This window comes from Pagrus major, chromosome 4 (assembly GCF_040436345.1).
Source record: "Pagrus major chromosome 4, Pma_NU_1.0".
Classification (NCBI taxonomy): Eukaryota; Metazoa; Chordata; class Actinopteri; order Spariformes; family Sparidae; genus Pagrus; species Pagrus major.
The window spans coordinates 11,540,196-11,559,525 of NC_133218.1; the positions used below are offsets into that span (position 1 = coordinate 11,540,196).

Below are 19,330 nucleotides of genomic sequence, written 5' to 3' on the forward strand. Positions count from 1 at the left end.
AGCTTTGTAGTCACACAGCAGGGTTTCTGCTCTCATGCTACCCCTCCTCTCCGGATTCTCTCTCTGTTATGGCAGAGATCTCTGCTCACTGTTTTGCATGCTGTAACACTACAAAGACCTTTTTCATGTCTTGCTTTCCATTCATTGGATTTCATGTTTTTTTCTGTTAACAGTAGGTAGAATTCAGATTTCCTACACCACACTTATGCACCTCTTATCTTTTGTCAACTGATTGCTGTGCAATCACAGCAAGTAGTAAAGTTTGAATACAGAAACACATGATTTGTGTTTTGGCTCTGTACTGCCATTGTGTTGGGTGATGTCTGACACAGTGACAGAGAGGGAAAGTGCACACTCTCACACATTGCAATCAACTTTTCATGCATATATTCAGCCCAAGTCTGAGGTGGCACAATGAGAGACAACAGAAAATCAGACAGTCTTTGGCTTGGAAGTTTGTAGGACATTAGCCATATTATTAGTGGTCACAGTCTTTCCACTATTGTATAATATAATGACATGATGCACTTGCCATCCCCTTCTTACAGCTTCTCCTACGTAGGGGTCACTACAGATTATCTGTTACCATCTTGCTCACACCATCTAGCCAACCTGGCATGGAAATCTGATTGATTGATCTGCATATTTGATTTGGCCTAGGCTTTTTAGACTCTCAGGAGGCCCTTCCTGACACAGTTCCCTACCCAATTTATCCTGGCTTGAGTAATTAGGAATGCATCCGCTTGTGCATCCCCAGTGACTAGGGAGCAACCAGGGATTCATTTCTTGACCAAGGATATTTCAACAATCGGGACAAGAGGAGGTTTGGTATCGAACAACCCTGTGGTCAGTAGACGACCCACACTACTTCCTGAGCCATAGCCAACCCTTGTATGAAAAGTACAGTATAGATTAAACATAGAAATAAAAAGTACAGAGCCAAAACACCAAACAAGGTGTTTCTGCTTACATTGTCTCACTCTGTCTGAGATTTCTAATGTATGACAGTGGCTTGATGGAGCAATGCATTGTGGGAAGCAGAGGCTTGTGAAGAGATATCAGATCAAGCCCACATCGTGTTCATGCTGTAAACACCCACACACACTTCTTTCACACACTATCTAGACCTCCATCTTTCCTGTCACCTACGTCCTCTCCTCTCTATTCTTTCCTTCATGCATTTCTACCATTATCCTCTCCTTCACCTGCCTATCTCATTATCTTAAACCTCATATTTTCTTGTCTCTCACTACGAATGCACCTTCCACACCCCAGGGCGAGGGGACCTGCAGCCTCAGCTGGACAGTGCCATGCAGGATGTGACTGACATGTGCCTGCTGATGGAGGAGACAGAGAAGCAGGCAGTGCGCCGGGCCCTCGTGGAAGAGAGGGGCCGCTTCTGCACCTTCATCACCTTCCTTCAGCCTGTTGTGGTGAGGAGATAGAAATGGAGGGGTGGGGTGGTGATAGGGTGAAGGATAGGTGTCTTTCTCAAAGTGATTCAAGGGGATGTTGGTTGTCTGACAGTTTCACTGCACTTGATTTCCACTGGGAGGCAACATACTGCAGTTGAACTGACCGAGGTGTGTGTAGTGTCACATGTTAGAAAGGGATAGGAGAGTGTTGAATTTTTATGTTACGATTAAGGTGACCAAAAATGTCACAGTAAACTGTATTATTTTAATTTTGCATAAAACTTTCTTGAAATACTGCAATAGGTCTAAAACAGTAAAGTTACCTCACACCTGGGATTTTGTTATAAACAATAAAACACTGAAAAGTGAACCATATGATGTAACTTGATGCAGCTGCTAGATTTTAGAATCTACAAAAGAATGACATAAACTAAACAATATAAAGTTCACTTAAGGGGAGACACTACAGGTGAAAGCACCTGTATATATATATATATATATATATATATATATATATACATATATATACATATCTACATACAGAGAGAGAGAGAGAGAAATATACATATATGTATATATATATATATACATATATAGTAAAACTGCAAATGATGGCAGGAGTGCTGTGTAGTGTTTACAATTTAGTTTTTTTTCTATATCAGGGTACACATGGGAACCACTGTCCTTGTTTCCAAGCGACAGTCTAAGTATTATATATATTATATAAACAATACTAATGATGAGAAATTTGGTGAGAAATCAGGTAAAATAGTACAGCCCTGATTATTGTACAGGACTCCATATACACTTCTTGTCATGTCTGATGTGTTACGGGTGTTTTAGACCATGTCAGCTGACATGCCACTGTATTACCAGTCTGATATGTGTTGGACTTTTGGGAAAAGATCAAATCTGATTGAAAGACAGTAAGGTAATTAGTATTTAGGTCATTACTAAATTAGAGTCCTTGTTTCTATCTGTTTTTTGTTTTTTTTAGAATGGAGAGATCGCAATGCTGGGAGAGATCACCCACCTCCAGGCCATTATCGATGACCTCACTGTGCTGACAACCGATCCTCACAAACTGCCCCCTGCTAGTGAACAGGTGAAACACACCCACCTAATGTAGGACACCTATAATGAAAGTGACAAATAATAAGCAAACCTGGAAACCTCACCATCTCTATCTCTGTGTCAGGTGATTAAGGATCTGAAGGGCTCAGATTACAGTTGGTCCTATCAGACTCCTCCTTCATCTCCAAGCAGCTCTGGCTCTCGCAAGAGCAGCATGTGCAGGTACTCACACACAAATACACACATGTACACACAGACATAATGACCAACACCTTGTGTAATAAACTGTCTGAGTACCAGAAAGAGGAGCTATCTCTGATGTTTATGTTTCACTGTGACTGTCAGTCTTTCTGTTTGTGTGTCAGTCCATCATTACTGTTTGTCCAGTCATCTTCAGTTTAGTGGAACCTCCTGTTACGCTTTATATTAAAGTCCTTAAAATAAGTGTTAGTTCATGAGTAATGAGGCCCTTCTAAGTCATTATAAGATGCTTAACATCAATAACACAATATAAACATTAATAATTGCATTATAAACATCTTATTGTTACATTATAACACATTTGTATGCACTTATAAGAAACTTGAAACTTTATAGAATGTTCAAAGCTGCAATATGTAAGAATTGGCCACCTGTTGAATTCATACTAAAAACAAACGGGTCTAACTGTAGCTGCCATTAGCTAGTTAGTTCGGTCAGCCATTAATCTAGCAGTTTTGAACTGAGGGCTCGGTTCACCAGGGGAGTGTTGGTGTTTACACTGTTAACAGTTTTAATGAATCTTAAAGTGACTACGAGGAACTTTTAAGCATTTATTAAACAGTCTCGTGATACCTGATGATTTTAAATGACCAGTTACAGCAAACAAGACCATCGGTGAAAAGACTGCTATTTTTTATATAGTTATTATGAATGATGCCTGTGCTCAGGTCCGATCACATATATCACATATAAAATCAACTAAATACATTACCTTATCGCGATTTATCCTGCGGTCTCTCTGTCACTTGCTTCCAAAACAAATGCATGTGTTTTTAATTGTCTTACAGTCTAACACTCAACATGGTTATTATGCTATTATTTACACTTTAATAGTCTTATTAATGTTAGTAAGAATCTTATAAGGACTTATGCATGCCTTATTACCTGTTAACAAAAGCTATAAAGCATTACTGAATCTCCAAATAAAAGAACTACAGCCTTCAGACACAGAAACTTTGAGCAGTTGAACAAAATATGATTTTGAATTGGACATAATTACAATGGTAGTAAGCAGGATATGCTTTTATGTATTGTATTTATTTAGCTGTAAATGTGTTCAGTACTCAAATTCTAAATCCTTCTGAATCTCTAAAAACAAGATAAAGAACAGAAGAGTAATCTCAACTAAAAATAGATTCCTGTAGCTCTTTGTCTGAAAATATCACACGGTGTGTGAGCCAGTCTCTGTCAGTGTATGCATGCAGTAGTAATCTCCTTCCAGGCAAAGCTCTACAGCATGCAAGTTCACAGCCTTTTACCTGTAGTGTTTCAGTGTGTGTGTGTTTGTTTGTGTGTGTGTCAGTACCCTGGATCCTCATAAACTTACACACTCTCTGTCTACCCCCCTCCTCCCCCTCCTGCCCTTTTTTTTACCCCCATTCCCTCACCACAACCATCACTCTCTGTACTTGTCTTTTTCTTCACGTGTCTATCTTCTGCTTTTTTTGTGTGTGTGTGTCTTCTTTGTGTGCACTCATGTGATCTGCCCTCTTTCTCTCCTGCGGGGTGTTTGATTACTTGGTTTCCTTTCCTTCCGGGCTCTCTGCTTTTAACTGTGACTTTTCTGTGACTCTAATGCGTCATCACATTGTGTTTTCTCACTAACCTGATAAACCAACAACTTGCTGTCAACTACTCCATCACATAAACCAATCACATATTCCTTCTATGCATCCTCCAATCATCACTTTACCATCTTGGGTGATAACCAACCCCTCATATCTCACACATTTTGCTTCACCTTCCTCTCTGTAAATCGAACCATCACTTTGACACATCCCTGTCATCAATGTTTCTCCCTTTAAATGCCCTCCCCTTACTCCACATTGGCAATCATCACCTTCATCCTCCTCTCACACCCCTCAACCTCCCACGACTCCACCCTCCCCCTGCTCCTCTGCACCTTTCCCTTCCACCCTCCTGCAGCAGCGTGAACAGCGCCCACAGTAGTGCCTCCCGTTCATCAGGGGGAGGAGGTAGTGTTGGTATTGGTGGCGGTGGTGGAGGCTCCCAGCCCCACTCACCCACCTCATCGTCCTCCTCCTCCTCCTATCGCTACCGCAGCAGCCTGCCTCACCAGCCTCCACCACCGGGGGGCATTGCCGCCCACCGCCTCAGCAGCGTCTCCTCCCACGACTCGGGCTTTGTGTCCCAGGATGCAAACATCTATTCCAAGCCTCCCTCGCCCATGCCTTCAGACATCACTAGCCAGGTACAAAGGTCTCACGCACAAACAGACCCACATGTTGGTGTGGAAATGAGCCTAAAAATGTTGGTATCCAGCCATGCCACTGAACTAGCATCAAAAAGTCAACATTTGATTTACCAAATTGATTTGCTTTGGAAATGAACCAGAATTATCTTACAAACTCTCTATTGACTTCACTGGGATTTAAAAAAAAAAAAAAAAGATATTTCGGCTTCACACACACGCACACACACACACACACACACACGCAAATCAGCAATAGTTTTGTGTTTTCTCTGTATTCCTGCTGTAGAAGTCATCCAGCTCAGCATCATCAGAGGCCTCAGAAACATGCCAGTCAGTCAGTGAATGCAGCTCCCCCACCACTGTAAGTACTCAGTCCTCAACAGTACAACACTCAAACCAAAAAGCAATTAAAGTGCATTGCAAATAATAAGAACAGGTGCATTTCTATTATTCTTTACAATGAGAGCTTCATATTAAATGTTTAACAAAGGCTAATAAACAAACAAAATTCTTAAATAATTGGATATTGATTTAAGTAATTTATTTTTCCTTTAAGTCGGTCTCTAGTGTATGTATGATTTTCATTTCATTTATTTTAATAAACATTTTTCAATACTGTTTTCTGGTGGCAACAATGAACAAAATCTAAACTTAGTTTCTGGTAAAACAGAGCTATTGTTGAGACAACTGATGATTTGGATGGTTTACAGTTGTTATAGATGAGAATTATACAACACATGCTGTTTAAATTGATATGTCACATTCAACAAAGTATCAGGAGTTGTATTTTAAAGATGTAATGTATTTTTGAAAACAGTGTGAAACTTTGACGGCTGGACGGTGAGGCAAACCTGCAACAGAACAGACAGTCGTAGCTCTCTGCGTGATAATAGGCTTCCAGCTGAGAATGCTTTTTGTTGGTTCAGTAGCATCAAATCTAAGAATATTGACTTACTTTAGAGAGGACCATAAGTAAAAATGCACCTTAGAGATAAGGAGTGTGTTTGATTAATGTATGTCCATGCTTTCCAGATGAAAAATATTTAATTGCAGGAATTAGACTCCAAGGGCTGTATTTTTACAGCCACATAGTGTGAATGGTTTCTTCTTAGCCCATAGGGAATGTTAAGAGAGGTGCATAAGCAGTTCAGTACCGGTTGCAATTTTGGTTTAAACTCGGATCAGCTCAACAGCAAAGTATGCATGGAACACTTGTATTCTGTGCTGTTCTCATCACTTTAATTGGTGCAGGCACACACACATAAACCTTTCCAAAATCTCCTCTTCCTAGTATTTATGTTTCAGAGCATGTCTCTTCCCCTTTCATGTTACATTCTTTGATTAGTATGCACATCTGTTTGCAGAAAAAAACAAAAAAAAAACAATTCCAATGATGCTCATGAGGCAATGTAAATATTCATGTCTGCTTTTAAGGAGCATCTATCATCCACAACAGCTTGCATATAAGACTGCCTTGTTTTTCAGCTGATTAACAGCTTTTACAGCCATCTAACGGCAGTAGGCTACATTTGTGATCCATCCTTAATTTGAGTGACACGCTTTGTCAAGATGAATTGCACACCCCACATCAACTGGGTACCTTGTATAAACCTTGAACAACCACCATGAGGCTGTCTCAAGACAATCATGCACATCCTTATTGCTTATATCTAGATTTTTTATTTAAATGATCAGGAAGTTGGGATCCTCTTGACATCCTCTGTTTACACACTTAGTTCCATGAACAATTATAAGACAGTTTAAACACCTCTCCATTTTACATCTCTGAAACTCCTCAGAGATCATATCAGTTTCAGCAGGTTATCACTCGCGTACACATCCAGCAACATTGAGTACTCAGTACAACAGCTGCATCTGCCTGTGAGAAAAGTCAATCTACCACTAACTATAACAACATGAGGTGGTAGAGCAGTAAAATGGCAAAAAAGACTCAAAAACTTAATTGGATAAGAGAGAAAGGTTACATTAATGCTTTAGCTGAAGTTTCAAACAGTAGTGAGGGTTTTCCAAGAAAAAAAAGATACCTCTGATAAAGAGCAGTGCACAGCTGCTTCCATATTTTTTTTTTTGGGACCATCCACCTCTTCACTTTGGATGTGACAGTATGATGAAACAGGGCTATACCACTTTAAAAGCTGCTATGATGCAGATTATCGTATACAAGCACATTAGAAAAAGAAGTCACAATGGGCTTCATTCTGTGTTACACTGTTGCAGAATTACTGTCAAACCAAATCCATCAAAAATTTTAAATGCATGATTGGAGCTGCTTTAACACATCCCATGACCCTTCTAACGTAAACATATAAACGTAGGCTTTCGAGGCTTCACTGACTTAGTTCTTAGACATGATGCACAGTTTGTATATAGAGTCATTCTGATGCATGGACAGCAGTGACTAATTCTGTTTCATAGAACTTTTCTATCGTCTAATCTGTTAGTGCTCTTCTGTTTCACACTAAGGACTTGGTGTGTGTGTGTGTGTGTGTGTGTGTGTCTATTGTAGGTGTGTGAATACATGTGTTGCCTTTATTCTCGTGTGTGGCCCAGTGGTCCCCCTCCACAGCTGGCTGCCTCTCTCTCTATCTGTCTTCTTTTTTCTCTGATGACGTGACTATGTCTCTCATCCCGCAGTTTGGCACGTCCTTCGCAACCTTCCGCCCCGCTCTCTCTCACTCTGGCTCCACCAGGCCTCTCTCTGTCATTCTTCCTGTTCCTGTGTCCCCACCCTATAACCGCCCCCCTGGATCCAGCTCCTCCTCTCCCACATCAAAGGTTCCTATCTGGAAGGTTTGTTCTCCATTCGCTTCCATTTCTTCAGTTGCACCTTTTCTTCTGTTTCTGTTTAAGAAGTTTCAGTTAATCATAGGGTTTATTTTCTGTTAATTCTCATCACCTGATTAACTCATTCAACACATTGCTTTGCTTCCTTAATGTGTTCATCCCCACTTGCTGTGTGTGCATGCATTTTATTTTTTGTCTCACTCACTTGTTTTGCAATCTACTGGGGACTGGCCAAACCGAAGAACGGTGTGGAGAGCTCACCAGACAAACTCATCAACATGAACACATTCGAATGCTGAAAAAAGCCCCCGCCCACATACACCCATGCACACTCTTCCAGACACCCATGCACAATCCACCCATACAGGCCCCCTCTCTCTGCACTCAGATGAAGGGCTTCAAACTGCTGGATAGTGGACAAGTCTGTCGTGCTAATCCTACCTGCTCCTTCCTGTTTATTAATTTGACTCACCTCTTCAGGATTGGTCCAAAGCAGGTCAGTATGAGCAGCCGGTGGCTGCAGCAGCAGTTCAGAGAAGAAAGGAGCCTCTTGATAGATTGAGGGAGAATGAGGCGTCACCAGGCTCCCAGGGATACGTCGGGCCCTCACACCCTGATGAAGCACAGAGATCCAGGATGAACCCAGCTACCATGGCTGCCAAGGTAACACTGGAAGATGCTTACGAGCAGACTGAAGATATAAGAGAATCACCAAAGAAATAGGTTAAGCTAGTTGTGTGGAGGAAATTTGTGATAGTGTGTGTGCAGCAATGCAATGAATGTATGTCAAGTATGGCCTATAATAAACCATGCCAGTCATTGTGATCAATATATTGCAACAGCAATACATCTTCCGGTTCCATGTTTCATAAACTGAAGACTTGACAGATCTGATCTAAAGTTAATAGAGAAAAAAACAATAGAAACGTAAGTGTTTCTGATTTTCCCAGCACTCACTGGTGCAAAATATCTTTGGTTATCTATCTATCCATGGGTAAGGTGTGGCATAGAAAAGTCAATTCCAGGCACATAAGGAGGTAGTTTTGAAATATTTATTTATATGTATATAAATGGTCAAGAGCTACTAACAATGAACCAAAGCTAATATACATTCTAATTCTATATTTCAGAATTACGGTGAACCCAATACATGTTAGCACATATTACACCACTTAGGGGAGGTTTAACAAAGGAAGCATTACATACTAACGCTCTATACTAACCACTTGAGGCGAAAACCTGAGTATACAACATGGAGACATAAAACTCAAACAGTAATGTGTCTCAACATTAAACACACTTGTAAACACACTTGTGGTTGAAAGCTTTATATCGAGTAGAATAACAACAGAAAACAACCAAGTCCGATGGGGAAAAGCTCTATAGTGGTCCAATATGTGCTTGCAAGATGATCAAAATGTGTATCAAGGAAAAGAAAGATCACTCTAAATGAGCAGGAATCACAATCCAGTCAAAAGTTGGTGGTACCTTTAAATTACTGAAAAACGTTTTCTTTTACACTGCTTCCTTTTCATCTGAGAATGAGACAACAATGTAACATGACACTAGCAGCATGCAAAACAACCTATATGGAAAAATTTATTTTGTTATTGGGGCTGTGACAGAAACCAAAGTTTAAGAATTTGTAGTGATAAACAGATGTTTGACCTGATTGACAAGAACCATCCCACATTTTTGAAAATTCTGTAATAACAGAGCATTTGTTGACGCTCCCACATCCAAAGTCACTGTAGTTATAAATGTATAGACAGTCATAGAAAGCATCAGCTGAAGTTTTAACCAACATAAGGTTTATTACTGTGGATGGTATTATAGTTTTTATTTCAATATTTTTTATTCTTATCTTTAACTGTGAAATATTAGCACAATTACTGCCTACTGTATGCTGATGTACCCATCAATGTGTCAGCTCACTGGATCTCATAAAATGTGTTACATTTCCCACATGTACTCAACAAAAGGACAGAAATAATTCTCCTGAATCTGAATTTAGTTTTGAAAAGAAACATAATTCCAATGCAGCTTCTCTGTGAATCTCCTCAGCATGGAGATGAGGTTTCTCCAGCAGCCAGTGACCTGGCCATGGTGCTGACCAGAGGACTGAGTATGGAACAGCAGAAAAGCAGCAGAGACTCCCTGCAGTACTCCAGTGGCTACAGCACAGAGACCACAACTCCGTCCTGCTCTGAGGACACTATTCCTTCACAAGGTGAAGCTCTAATCTGCTGTTCCCTACTGCTCTAACTACTGTAGCTTTTAATCGTGTTTATCATTCATTTACATTCCTCCTGGCAACATTTATTCTCTCATATATCTTGTAAATTCTCAAGAAAGCCAACCTGTCAAAGGAAGGTGTTATGATTTTAAACAATGAAATATCAATATTTACAAGCTCCGCGGAATTATCTTTAATTAACCTTATCACTTGCACCAGAACCCCTGTCTTTAGAGTGTTGTGTTGCTAAAATCAAGCAAAGTGATAATCTAAGCATCCATCCAAGCAGCGAGCACAGTATATGACAGGTGTATCATAACAGCTTCCTTGACAGCAGCTGGGAGATGACAAGAGGAAACTGAATAATATTAAATGTGTTCATGCATCATCGGCTGGTTGTTCTTTTATCCAAATACTCTACCCAAATAATGTGGCTTTCCAATAGTGTAAACCCAACTGCAGTACATTATCTCTCCTCTCGTTTTTGTGTTGGCAATCTGTTCAACCACCTCTCTAAAAATGTCTTAATTTTATTCTTTTTCACTTTACCCTTTCCCCCACGTCAGGTTCAGATTATGACTGCTACTCTGTGAACGGTGATGCTGAAGGTCCCGATGGACAGACAGAGTTTGACAAGTCCTCCACGATTCCTCGTCACTCCAACATTGCCCAGAACTACCGCCGCATGATCCAGACCAAGAGGCCAGCCAGCACAGCCGGACTACCCACAGGGGTTCTCGGTCCAGGGGCTCATGGGATACCAGGACAACCTGGTGGAGCTGGTGGAGGTGGAGCAGGTACTCCAGGCACTGCCACCATCCGCCGAACCCCGTCTACCAAACCGGGAGTGAGGCGCACACTGTCCAACGCAGGGCCCATCCCCATCCGACCACCCATTGTGCCTGTCAAGACCCCCACTGTTCCTGGAGATTCGCATTCACCTGGTGGTGGTGGGTACGCAGGTGGAGGGCACCCAGGTGGGGTGCCTGTGCGTGTGGGCAGTGAAGAGTGTGTGTTCTTCACTGGAGTTGAGGATGCACAAGGAGCGCTTGATTATGTGAAGGCGTCACCGAAGCGCCTCAGCCTGCCTAACACCGCCTGGGGATCAGGGGCAGCATTAGAGGTCTACGCCCAGCAGCATGGCCTTGCAATGGGAACAGGATCGGGGGCTGGATCAGAGGAGGATCAGATGATCGCTGCCAATCGGCACAGCCTAGTGGAGAAGATCGGCGAGTTGGTAGCCAGTGCGCACGCCCTTGGGGAGGGGCAGTTTCCTTTCCCCGCCCTCCCCGATGACCCGACCCTACAGCCAACCGGCACGGGGGACACTCAGACAGGGACAGAAGGGGCAGAAGGGTCCGGTGACATGTTGACCACCATCAGGAGAGGAGTGCGCCTTCGCAAGACCGTCTCCAATGACCGCTCGGCACCGCGCATCTTGTGATTACAGGGGAAGCAGGAAGAGGATGATACTCATCAGCCAATAGGGAGTCAGGTGTTGTATGGTGCAACCCAACCGCCTAGTACATACACAAAAACTTAACCATGTAGGGAAAGCTATACTATAACAGAAGATGAATAAAAACAAAAAGATACAGAAAAAAATAAATTTAAAGACATCATTAGAGTAAATTATATATAATATAATGATAATAATAACATTAATAATGTTAACCCATGATGACAATTAAAAATTAAATACTGAATATTGACAGGCTCCTAGCTGGCCACTATAACTAGTGTGTGTTGGACGCATGTTTGTCTTCTCTACACCTTCACCCAGGGATGGAAAGACTCGCAGGAAAAACAGATGAGATACAAAAAAAGGCAAAGAAGGAGAGAAAGACTGGGTTCTGTTTGCCAACTTACACCCTTCCCCATCCTCTTCTCCAACTAATAGACTGTCGAATCCCAGATGAGTGACTAATGACTGAAGGAGGGGCCAGTGGGGGCGAGAGAGAGGGGGGTCAGAGTGCCATGTGAACAGCTGGACTTGAACCCAGGCTGTCTCAGCAGCAACATACTGTACTTATTAGCCCACTGAACTGAAGCTTTGGTATTAGCACGGGGAGCTAACAAGCCAGAGGGCTCCTCTGGTTCATCCTAATGTAAAAGAGTCTTAAAAAAAAATACTGTTGGCATTGAACCGTGCTAGTGCCCCCTTCCCCTCTCTCTCTCCATGTGTGTAGTGTGCGCGTGCATTCATGTGTATGCATGTGGGCAAATGTGAATCGTGAGCGTGTGTGTGTGTGTGCGAGGGGGGTGGGTAGAGCTCTGCTGCAGGACAGCTGGTTACCCAATGAGGGCAGGGCTTTTCTCCTGTGTGTTGTGCGTGTATTTTCTTGTTTATATCGTGACGTCATTTACCTTCTTACCACTGTACGAGAAGTTACGAGAAGTAATCCAGGCGTATAGATATATTCATATATATTTTCTAGAACCAGAGAGAAAATGTTAAATCAGAAATGGAGCAATAAATGTGTTTTATTTTCTTGTTTCCAAGGAGAGGATTGACGGGAGGATTGTAGGTTCTCCTTTGTCACATTCAGGCAATCATCAGGAATGCAAAATTACACATTGACTGTGAATTCATACTGGCACATCTCTCTCCCTGTCCCTGTCTCTTTCTGGTGGAAAAAAATGATTTCAAATTGTTGAAAAAGAAAAACTTTAAGCACTTTGATAGGTGGCAGAGTGTGTACAATAGCCACTAGGTGTTGCTGTGGTCATGCTGTATGATAGGGAGAGTGAACGTGAGAGAGATAGTTGCCAAAAAGAATGCGTCCTGAGGAAATTATTTAATTTGTAGAAGACGAAGACAGAAAGGGAAAAAGAGGAAGTGATAAAGGCTGGTGGAATTGGAGTGATTGGTCAAATGAGAGATGGGATAAGAAAGTAGAGCAAAATATTGATCTAAAAATAGATTGGACATTGGTATTCTTCAGGGTTCTGAAAGCCATCAGCTGTTGTGGATTGTGAATGGTACTGAAGCACTGGTTGCACTGCTATCTGAAGGACTGAACCCATAATGCAAAAAGTACACTGCACAAATAGGTCAAATACTATTTTTGGATATAGGCTTTAATGGGAATACTGCAAATAGTTTACTTGTCTGGATATCTGTCACTGAGATTTCTGCCTCGACCCCATAACCATGCAGGTTTACAATATAGTACTCAGCATTGAAAAATACATTTAAGATTTCAACAGCTACATGTGTCCTCCCAGAGGCTCCAATACTCTTGATCATCTACAGACCGTGTTGTAGTTCTCTTGGAAATGTTCACAGCACATTTGATGGATTATCAAGAGTAACAAGGACACTGTTTCAGAAAAGACACATTACACATACTGTTAGATTTATCAAATGGCATTTTACAATACTGTGAGCAGAAATTGATTCACCTCCCTTGTACTGGGGTTAAGGCAGAAATCTCAAAACCTGGGCAAATTACACTAAAACTATCAGCCTTCATAGATATTGTAAAGTTACAGTACGCAAGAAAATATGTTTCCTTGTAATTTGCGTTTAATGGACTTGAAATGTATTTGCACATGTGGATTATGTTCATTGGATAGTGACATGAATGTGCTCTGGAGTTTTCAACATTGGGACTGTAGGACTGTATTGTCCTGAATACTGTATATTACAGAGTAATCTTCACTCGTGTTCATGTGTAAATACATATCAGCACACTATCTTATCTGCAAATATATTCTTACCCATAAATAATTTATATTTTTGCATTATGAGAAAGCAATGTGAAGCCTTGAACACAGCTGAAAAACAGCTCTTCATCCCAGGTTCGCTTGAGTTAAAACCTTCCTTCATACTTTATAATAACCACCATTATTAATTGGTAAATGTATTGTTTATAAAACTTAAGTTAATAGTTATTTAACTTTTAATAACCAATGAACTCTTTTATAAAGAATTTATTAAGCAATTGTAAAGGTTTATAAACAACTTTATAATGTCCATCCAGGAAATGTATAGATGAACAACCCACACTACACAGTATTTATTAAACATTTACAAAGTATTATAAGCATCAGTTGAAACTTTACAATAAACATTTGCTAAATAAATGGTTTATAAAGCATTGCATTGTTGTTAACTAAAATTGAAATAACTATCAATTTACCATTTGTTAATGATGGTTATTACACAGTGTTACCCTTCCTCCTTTACTATCTGAACAGAAACATTCACCAGGCTACCCCTGTATGGTTCAGCTCAGTTCAGTGCAAACAGTTGAGGACACGGCTGTATGAGAGAATTACTTATGGACATTGAGATGTAAGAAAGGTGTTGTATGATGTGCTCACTGATGGCAAAGTAGCAGAAGGCTTTAAATGAGACTTTTGAAGCTGGCAGAGAGAGGGAAATATGTGTGGAATGAGCATTTCACTGCCTGTTCAAACAATATTTACTCTATGTGCTGTACTTGTAAATGAGAATCAGGCATACAGATTTGGTATAAAGGTTTGTTAGAAAATATTACATGAAATACTTCATTTTATTTTATTTTATTTTTCATTCTGCAGTACTGTTTGAATATTTAGTCTTACTTTTAATTAATGTAAAAAGAAGAAAAAACTCCAGTTGTAACACAAACTACTAAGCTGTGTAACATACGGATGTAGGATGTGTGGGCCGAGAGTGAGTGTGTCCTTGTTTGGCTGTTGAACTATAGGCTAGTGAACTCTTCATCATCATGTCTGTACACTCTTAGCAGTGACCTGAATATACCGCTGACATCAGCGCTCTGAAATGCTCTTTTTATTGATTTATTTCTTTTTGTTTTTCCTGAATAGAGCACTGTTTTAAACATATTTGTGGCTGTTTAAAAAGAAACTTATAATGATTTAATTTAAAGCGATAGGGAGGAGAATGTTTGCAATTTCTAAACCTTGTCTCCCTCTTTGCCAGCACACTTTGTTTTTGTTGAACTCTGAAACAGTGCTTCGGCAGGGGTTGTTTTATGTTTCTGTGTGGGGGGAACTTCTGTATGTGTGTTTTCACATGTGGATGCTGTGTGTTGTATCAGCTGAATCTGACTGGGTGAGAGGGTGGAAGGGGAGAGCAGCGGGCTTGGACTCCATCCCCCCCAAAAAAAATATTTTGGGTGAGAAAATGTTCATCTGAAGCATTTGTGTAAGACCGCCCGTCGAGGTCACACTGTACATGAATATACGTACGTCTGCTGAATGTACTGCGAGGTTAAGGAGGACATCGAACTGTGCATTTTTGACTTGCTTGAACTGTTGCAATGTCAGAACTTTGTTCCTGTACAACTGAATGAAGTGCCCAGTTTAAGTGATAGGAAAGCAATACAGAAAAGTGTGCATGTACGTACATTCACAATGATATTCCAGTGTGGGTGTGTTAAAAGAAAATACCACTGTTTTCTCCACTTGAGGGTACTTGTGTTACTCCACATTGCATGGCTCTGATAGTATGATTTGGAGTTAGAGATCCTTTAAGTCTATACGTCTCCAAGGACACTGCTAGAGCCGACTCTACTAGTCTGAATGTGTATGAGCTGTATGTTTAGTGCAAACTGAAACAACTGAATTCACTGCCAGCTTTCTACAGTAAGTTATTGCTTGATGAAAGGGTTTATAATGCCCTGCAGAACAGACACGCTGCTTCTAAATGATGATGTATGTGTGAGATGTGAGAAGATACAACACTGCTATTTTCCTTTAAAATGCCCAGTTAACAGCACAAAATGTTATTTAACTAAACAATAATGTCTTTTTTTTAACATGCTGAATTAACTGTGTACTGAACTAACTGTCTGAACAAGCTGAAATAACTACTCTGCTACAGATGTGTCAATATGAGTGTATGTGTATGTGGGTAGAAGTAGGCCTACCGGCACATGGGCAAGGCGGGAGCTACAATTCTGTAGGAACATACATAAAGAGCCAGATTTACATGCGTGCAGGCATGCGTGCATACACACAAACACATATACAAATGATAGGATACACACACAAAAAAAGTTTTTCTTCCTCAACTGAAGGAACTACACTGTCATAACGACAGTATGTCCAAAAAAAACTAGCACCGTAAAAAGTAAGATCTTTTTAACAATAATTTCATAATTTGATTGATTTAAAAGCTTGAAAATATCCCATCTAAACTCTCAGTGACATTACTACATTTTAATTTGGTTTGCTATTACCTGTCCTGTTGCACAATAGCAAGGCTAGCGTGTGAGCTAGACAACATCAAAAATAAATACAAACATGGAACATGATGCATTATTTTTATGTTACAGTTATATACAGTATGCATACTCAATTCAAAGTTGAAATACAGTAATGACTTCAGAAAAGGCTGTTTCTATACATACAGCTAGCCTGACAGACTATAGTGCTGTTGAGTATGTACCTATAACTAATATGAGCTCAGTAGACTGTCAATTTTGGGAAATACTCGCTTTACTTGGTACCGCTCTCATACAAATGGTCTCATCAGATGGTTAGCTTAGTTTAGCATAAAAACTGGAAGTATAGGAAAACAGCTAGCCTGGCTTTCTCCAAATATAAGCAGATATAACAATGCACTTTTTATGAATACTAGTATCATCCAAGTAAAATGTATCAATATCAGTACTCATGATGTAAATCCTCATTGGGTAGGTGACAAAAGTTTATTCATTTAAGTTTTTTTTTAAAAAAAAACTAGTTCTTTAAGTAGTTCTCTTACTGTTGTGATCATTTTGGTCTGAAGCTAAATTCTGAGGCTGTTTTGTAAGACAGCAACTTCTGATCAACCCAGATCAATTTCAAGCTTGTATTAAGATCGTCTGGTTAATTCCAGCCATTTTCTGTTTAGGCCCACCCATAAATGTACAGATGAAGATACAGATAATGGTGTACTTACTCATTCCCATTAAAAACGACAAACTGTGTTGTTTCATGGGGGTAATGTGCTTTATTATTTTTTTGCCAGGCTCAGCTTGTTGCCCCAGGTGACAAGACTCTAGGAAGAGAAAAAACAAAGAACACATTTTCCAAAATGTTGAGCTATTCCTTCAATGATTATTGAAAACCTAATGATTAGTTTGGTGATTAGTTTTTTAAGATGTTGGGACCACAGAAGGAATGAGACGTGGACACTCAACAGCACCATTGTCTTTAACCAACTAGAATGGAGAAAGCAAAAGAAAACTGAATTTCCATATTCCTCTGATCCCAGGCTTTTGACATCTATGTATCCATCTTTTCTTTTTCCTCTCTATTACTTTCCTCTTCTTCTCAACTTCCATCCACTGATGGGCATCATACACACAGGGATGCCATCTAGCTGACAAGTTAGAAACAACACTTGTCATAGTGAGAGTCCCATCGGCTGAATGTGGTCTCTTTGTGCCTCGCAGCCCATCAAAGCTAATGAAAAAATAATCCTGATGAAGTCTTTATTTTCAGCAGTCCACAGTGAATATGATTTCAGCTCTGATTCTCTCTCTGTCCATCTCCCCTTCACCCTCTTCCCTCCCCTCTCTCTATGTGTGTCTGTTTATTGTATGTCAGTATGCGTGTGCCACGTTTCAAATGTGGGTGTGTGCATAATGGCTAACGGGTGTACCATTATGGGGCCTGGGTGTGCTGTTCAAAGAAGCTCTGGAAGCATTAGCTGGGGTAAACTTCTCCCTGCTTCACACAGTAACATAAGCTGGTTTCAAGGCTAGCAGCTGGAGGTCTGACGCTTCTTCTCAGTGCTGATTACATTTTAATTAATTTTGATCAGACTTTTAAAGACATCTTTTTGGCATCATCTCACAGGCAGCCTCTATTACTTTGATGGTGTCTTGGTGAGCTTCTGTCAAAGAAACCTACAAGATGGAAGTGAGAGCAGTAATTCAACATGCAGGGGGTCTTTTCATCCACATTGCCATCACAAGAAAAATGCTGGTGTGTAAAGAGCAGGATTGGTAAACACTGTATCATAACAAATAAAGAGTATTGCTACTTCTGTAAAATTTGCAGTTTTTATTAAACAGCTGCCACTGTGGTCACAAGTGATAATTAAAGCATAAAAGTAAATGCTAAGATTTATTGCATAAGAAGGGGAGATTTGAAAAGTCAAAAAGCTGACTCAGTAGCAGCAAAATTAACTTAAATCTGCTAACACTATTTGCCATTAGTTACTGGTAAAACCAGACCAATCCCTTGGTGTATCGAAATGAGCAAGGATTTGTTTTATCAACAATGAATTAAAGTTTTTATTTGTCTGAGCAAAAATATGTCTTACTTTAAGCAGAAGTTTGAGTTTAGGAAATTAAATAATAAATAATAATATTATTGTCCTAAAACAAACAAAATCACTTCCAACTTAGGAAGTATTGTAAAAGGGCCTTAGGCTCCAAAAACTTTAACATCCTTTGCAGCCATCATCATGGGTCAACCCGATCGCAGTAAATGTTGGAAATGTACGTATGTTTCTGCAAACCACGAATATGTTCAAATTTTGCATTTCTGTATGTTGCAACTTTAGGTTCAGTTTTCACGTTCACACTGTGATACCACTACACCTGTGATCTGTTTAGGCTCAGGCCCAAAAGCCACTTGGTCAGGGTTAGGAAAAGATCATGTATTGGCTTGTCCCGACATCTAGTTAAAAATATCGAGGTATCCTTACAAACATCCAGTGGTTTCACACTTGCAAATGTTGAAACGGAGCTTGAACTGTGGTCACTGGCTTGGTAGCCTTATCGCCAAGCTGAATTCCACCACCATCCCCTCTATACCGCCCAATACGGAAGTCAGTCATAAACATGTAATGTGAGCATGATATGACACAAATTGTACAAGGTATGTATTACATGAACAAATGTGAATGTATCACTGGTTTGCAGAAACACAGCCAAAGTTTTGCAGTCTGCACTTGAGATGATTCCATGGTTACATATAAGAAATGACTTCCACTGTGAGCATTTACTTGCAGTATGAACAGTTTTAGAAATCTATGTGGACGTTTTGTGGACAACAGCCTTATTTGTGGTGTAGACTGCATCTTTTGGTGCCCTTCAGATGTCCTGCACGTATACACTGCAAACTTACTGTATGTCCTAAAATAAGCTTTATGAAATGTCACCAATTCGAAATAATTGAAATGAAAATGCTGAAGTTCTTTATCTGACTGATTCAGATACAAAGGACCCATGCTGGTCACAGAAGGACAGATTGTGTTGTATTTATGATCAGACCAAAAGAGGTATTGTGAATTTGCTCCTTTAGCCATCTGTCCAGGTTATATTAAATGTGTACTTTCTGTATGTGTGCACGAGTGTGTGCATGCATGTAGAC

The 19,330-nt window shown here is 40.2% G+C and overlaps 1 protein-coding gene across 1 annotated transcript in view; it reads left to right on the top strand.

The window, feature by feature from the left end:
* The window catches only part of mtss1lb (MTSS I-BAR domain containing 2b), an 80,411-nt gene extending 68,829 nt beyond the window's left edge, over nucleotides 1-11,582 (top strand). The window contains exons 7-15 of the mRNA XM_073464697.1: nucleotides 1,276-1,433; nucleotides 2,413-2,520; nucleotides 2,614-2,711; nucleotides 4,677-4,962; nucleotides 5,252-5,326; nucleotides 7,621-7,776; nucleotides 8,251-8,433; nucleotides 9,835-10,000; nucleotides 10,573-11,582. Coding sequence (XP_073320798.1) covers nucleotides 1,276-1,433; nucleotides 2,413-2,520; nucleotides 2,614-2,711; nucleotides 4,677-4,962; nucleotides 5,252-5,326; nucleotides 7,621-7,776; nucleotides 8,251-8,433; nucleotides 9,835-10,000; nucleotides 10,573-11,450 — 2,108 coding nt within the window. The 3' untranslated portion in view covers nucleotides 11,451-11,582. The remainder of the gene's footprint in view (nucleotides 1-1,275; nucleotides 1,434-2,412; nucleotides 2,521-2,613; nucleotides 2,712-4,676; nucleotides 4,963-5,251; nucleotides 5,327-7,620; nucleotides 7,777-8,250; nucleotides 8,434-9,834; nucleotides 10,001-10,572) is intronic.
* Nucleotides 11,583-19,330: the final 7,748 nt, after the last annotated feature.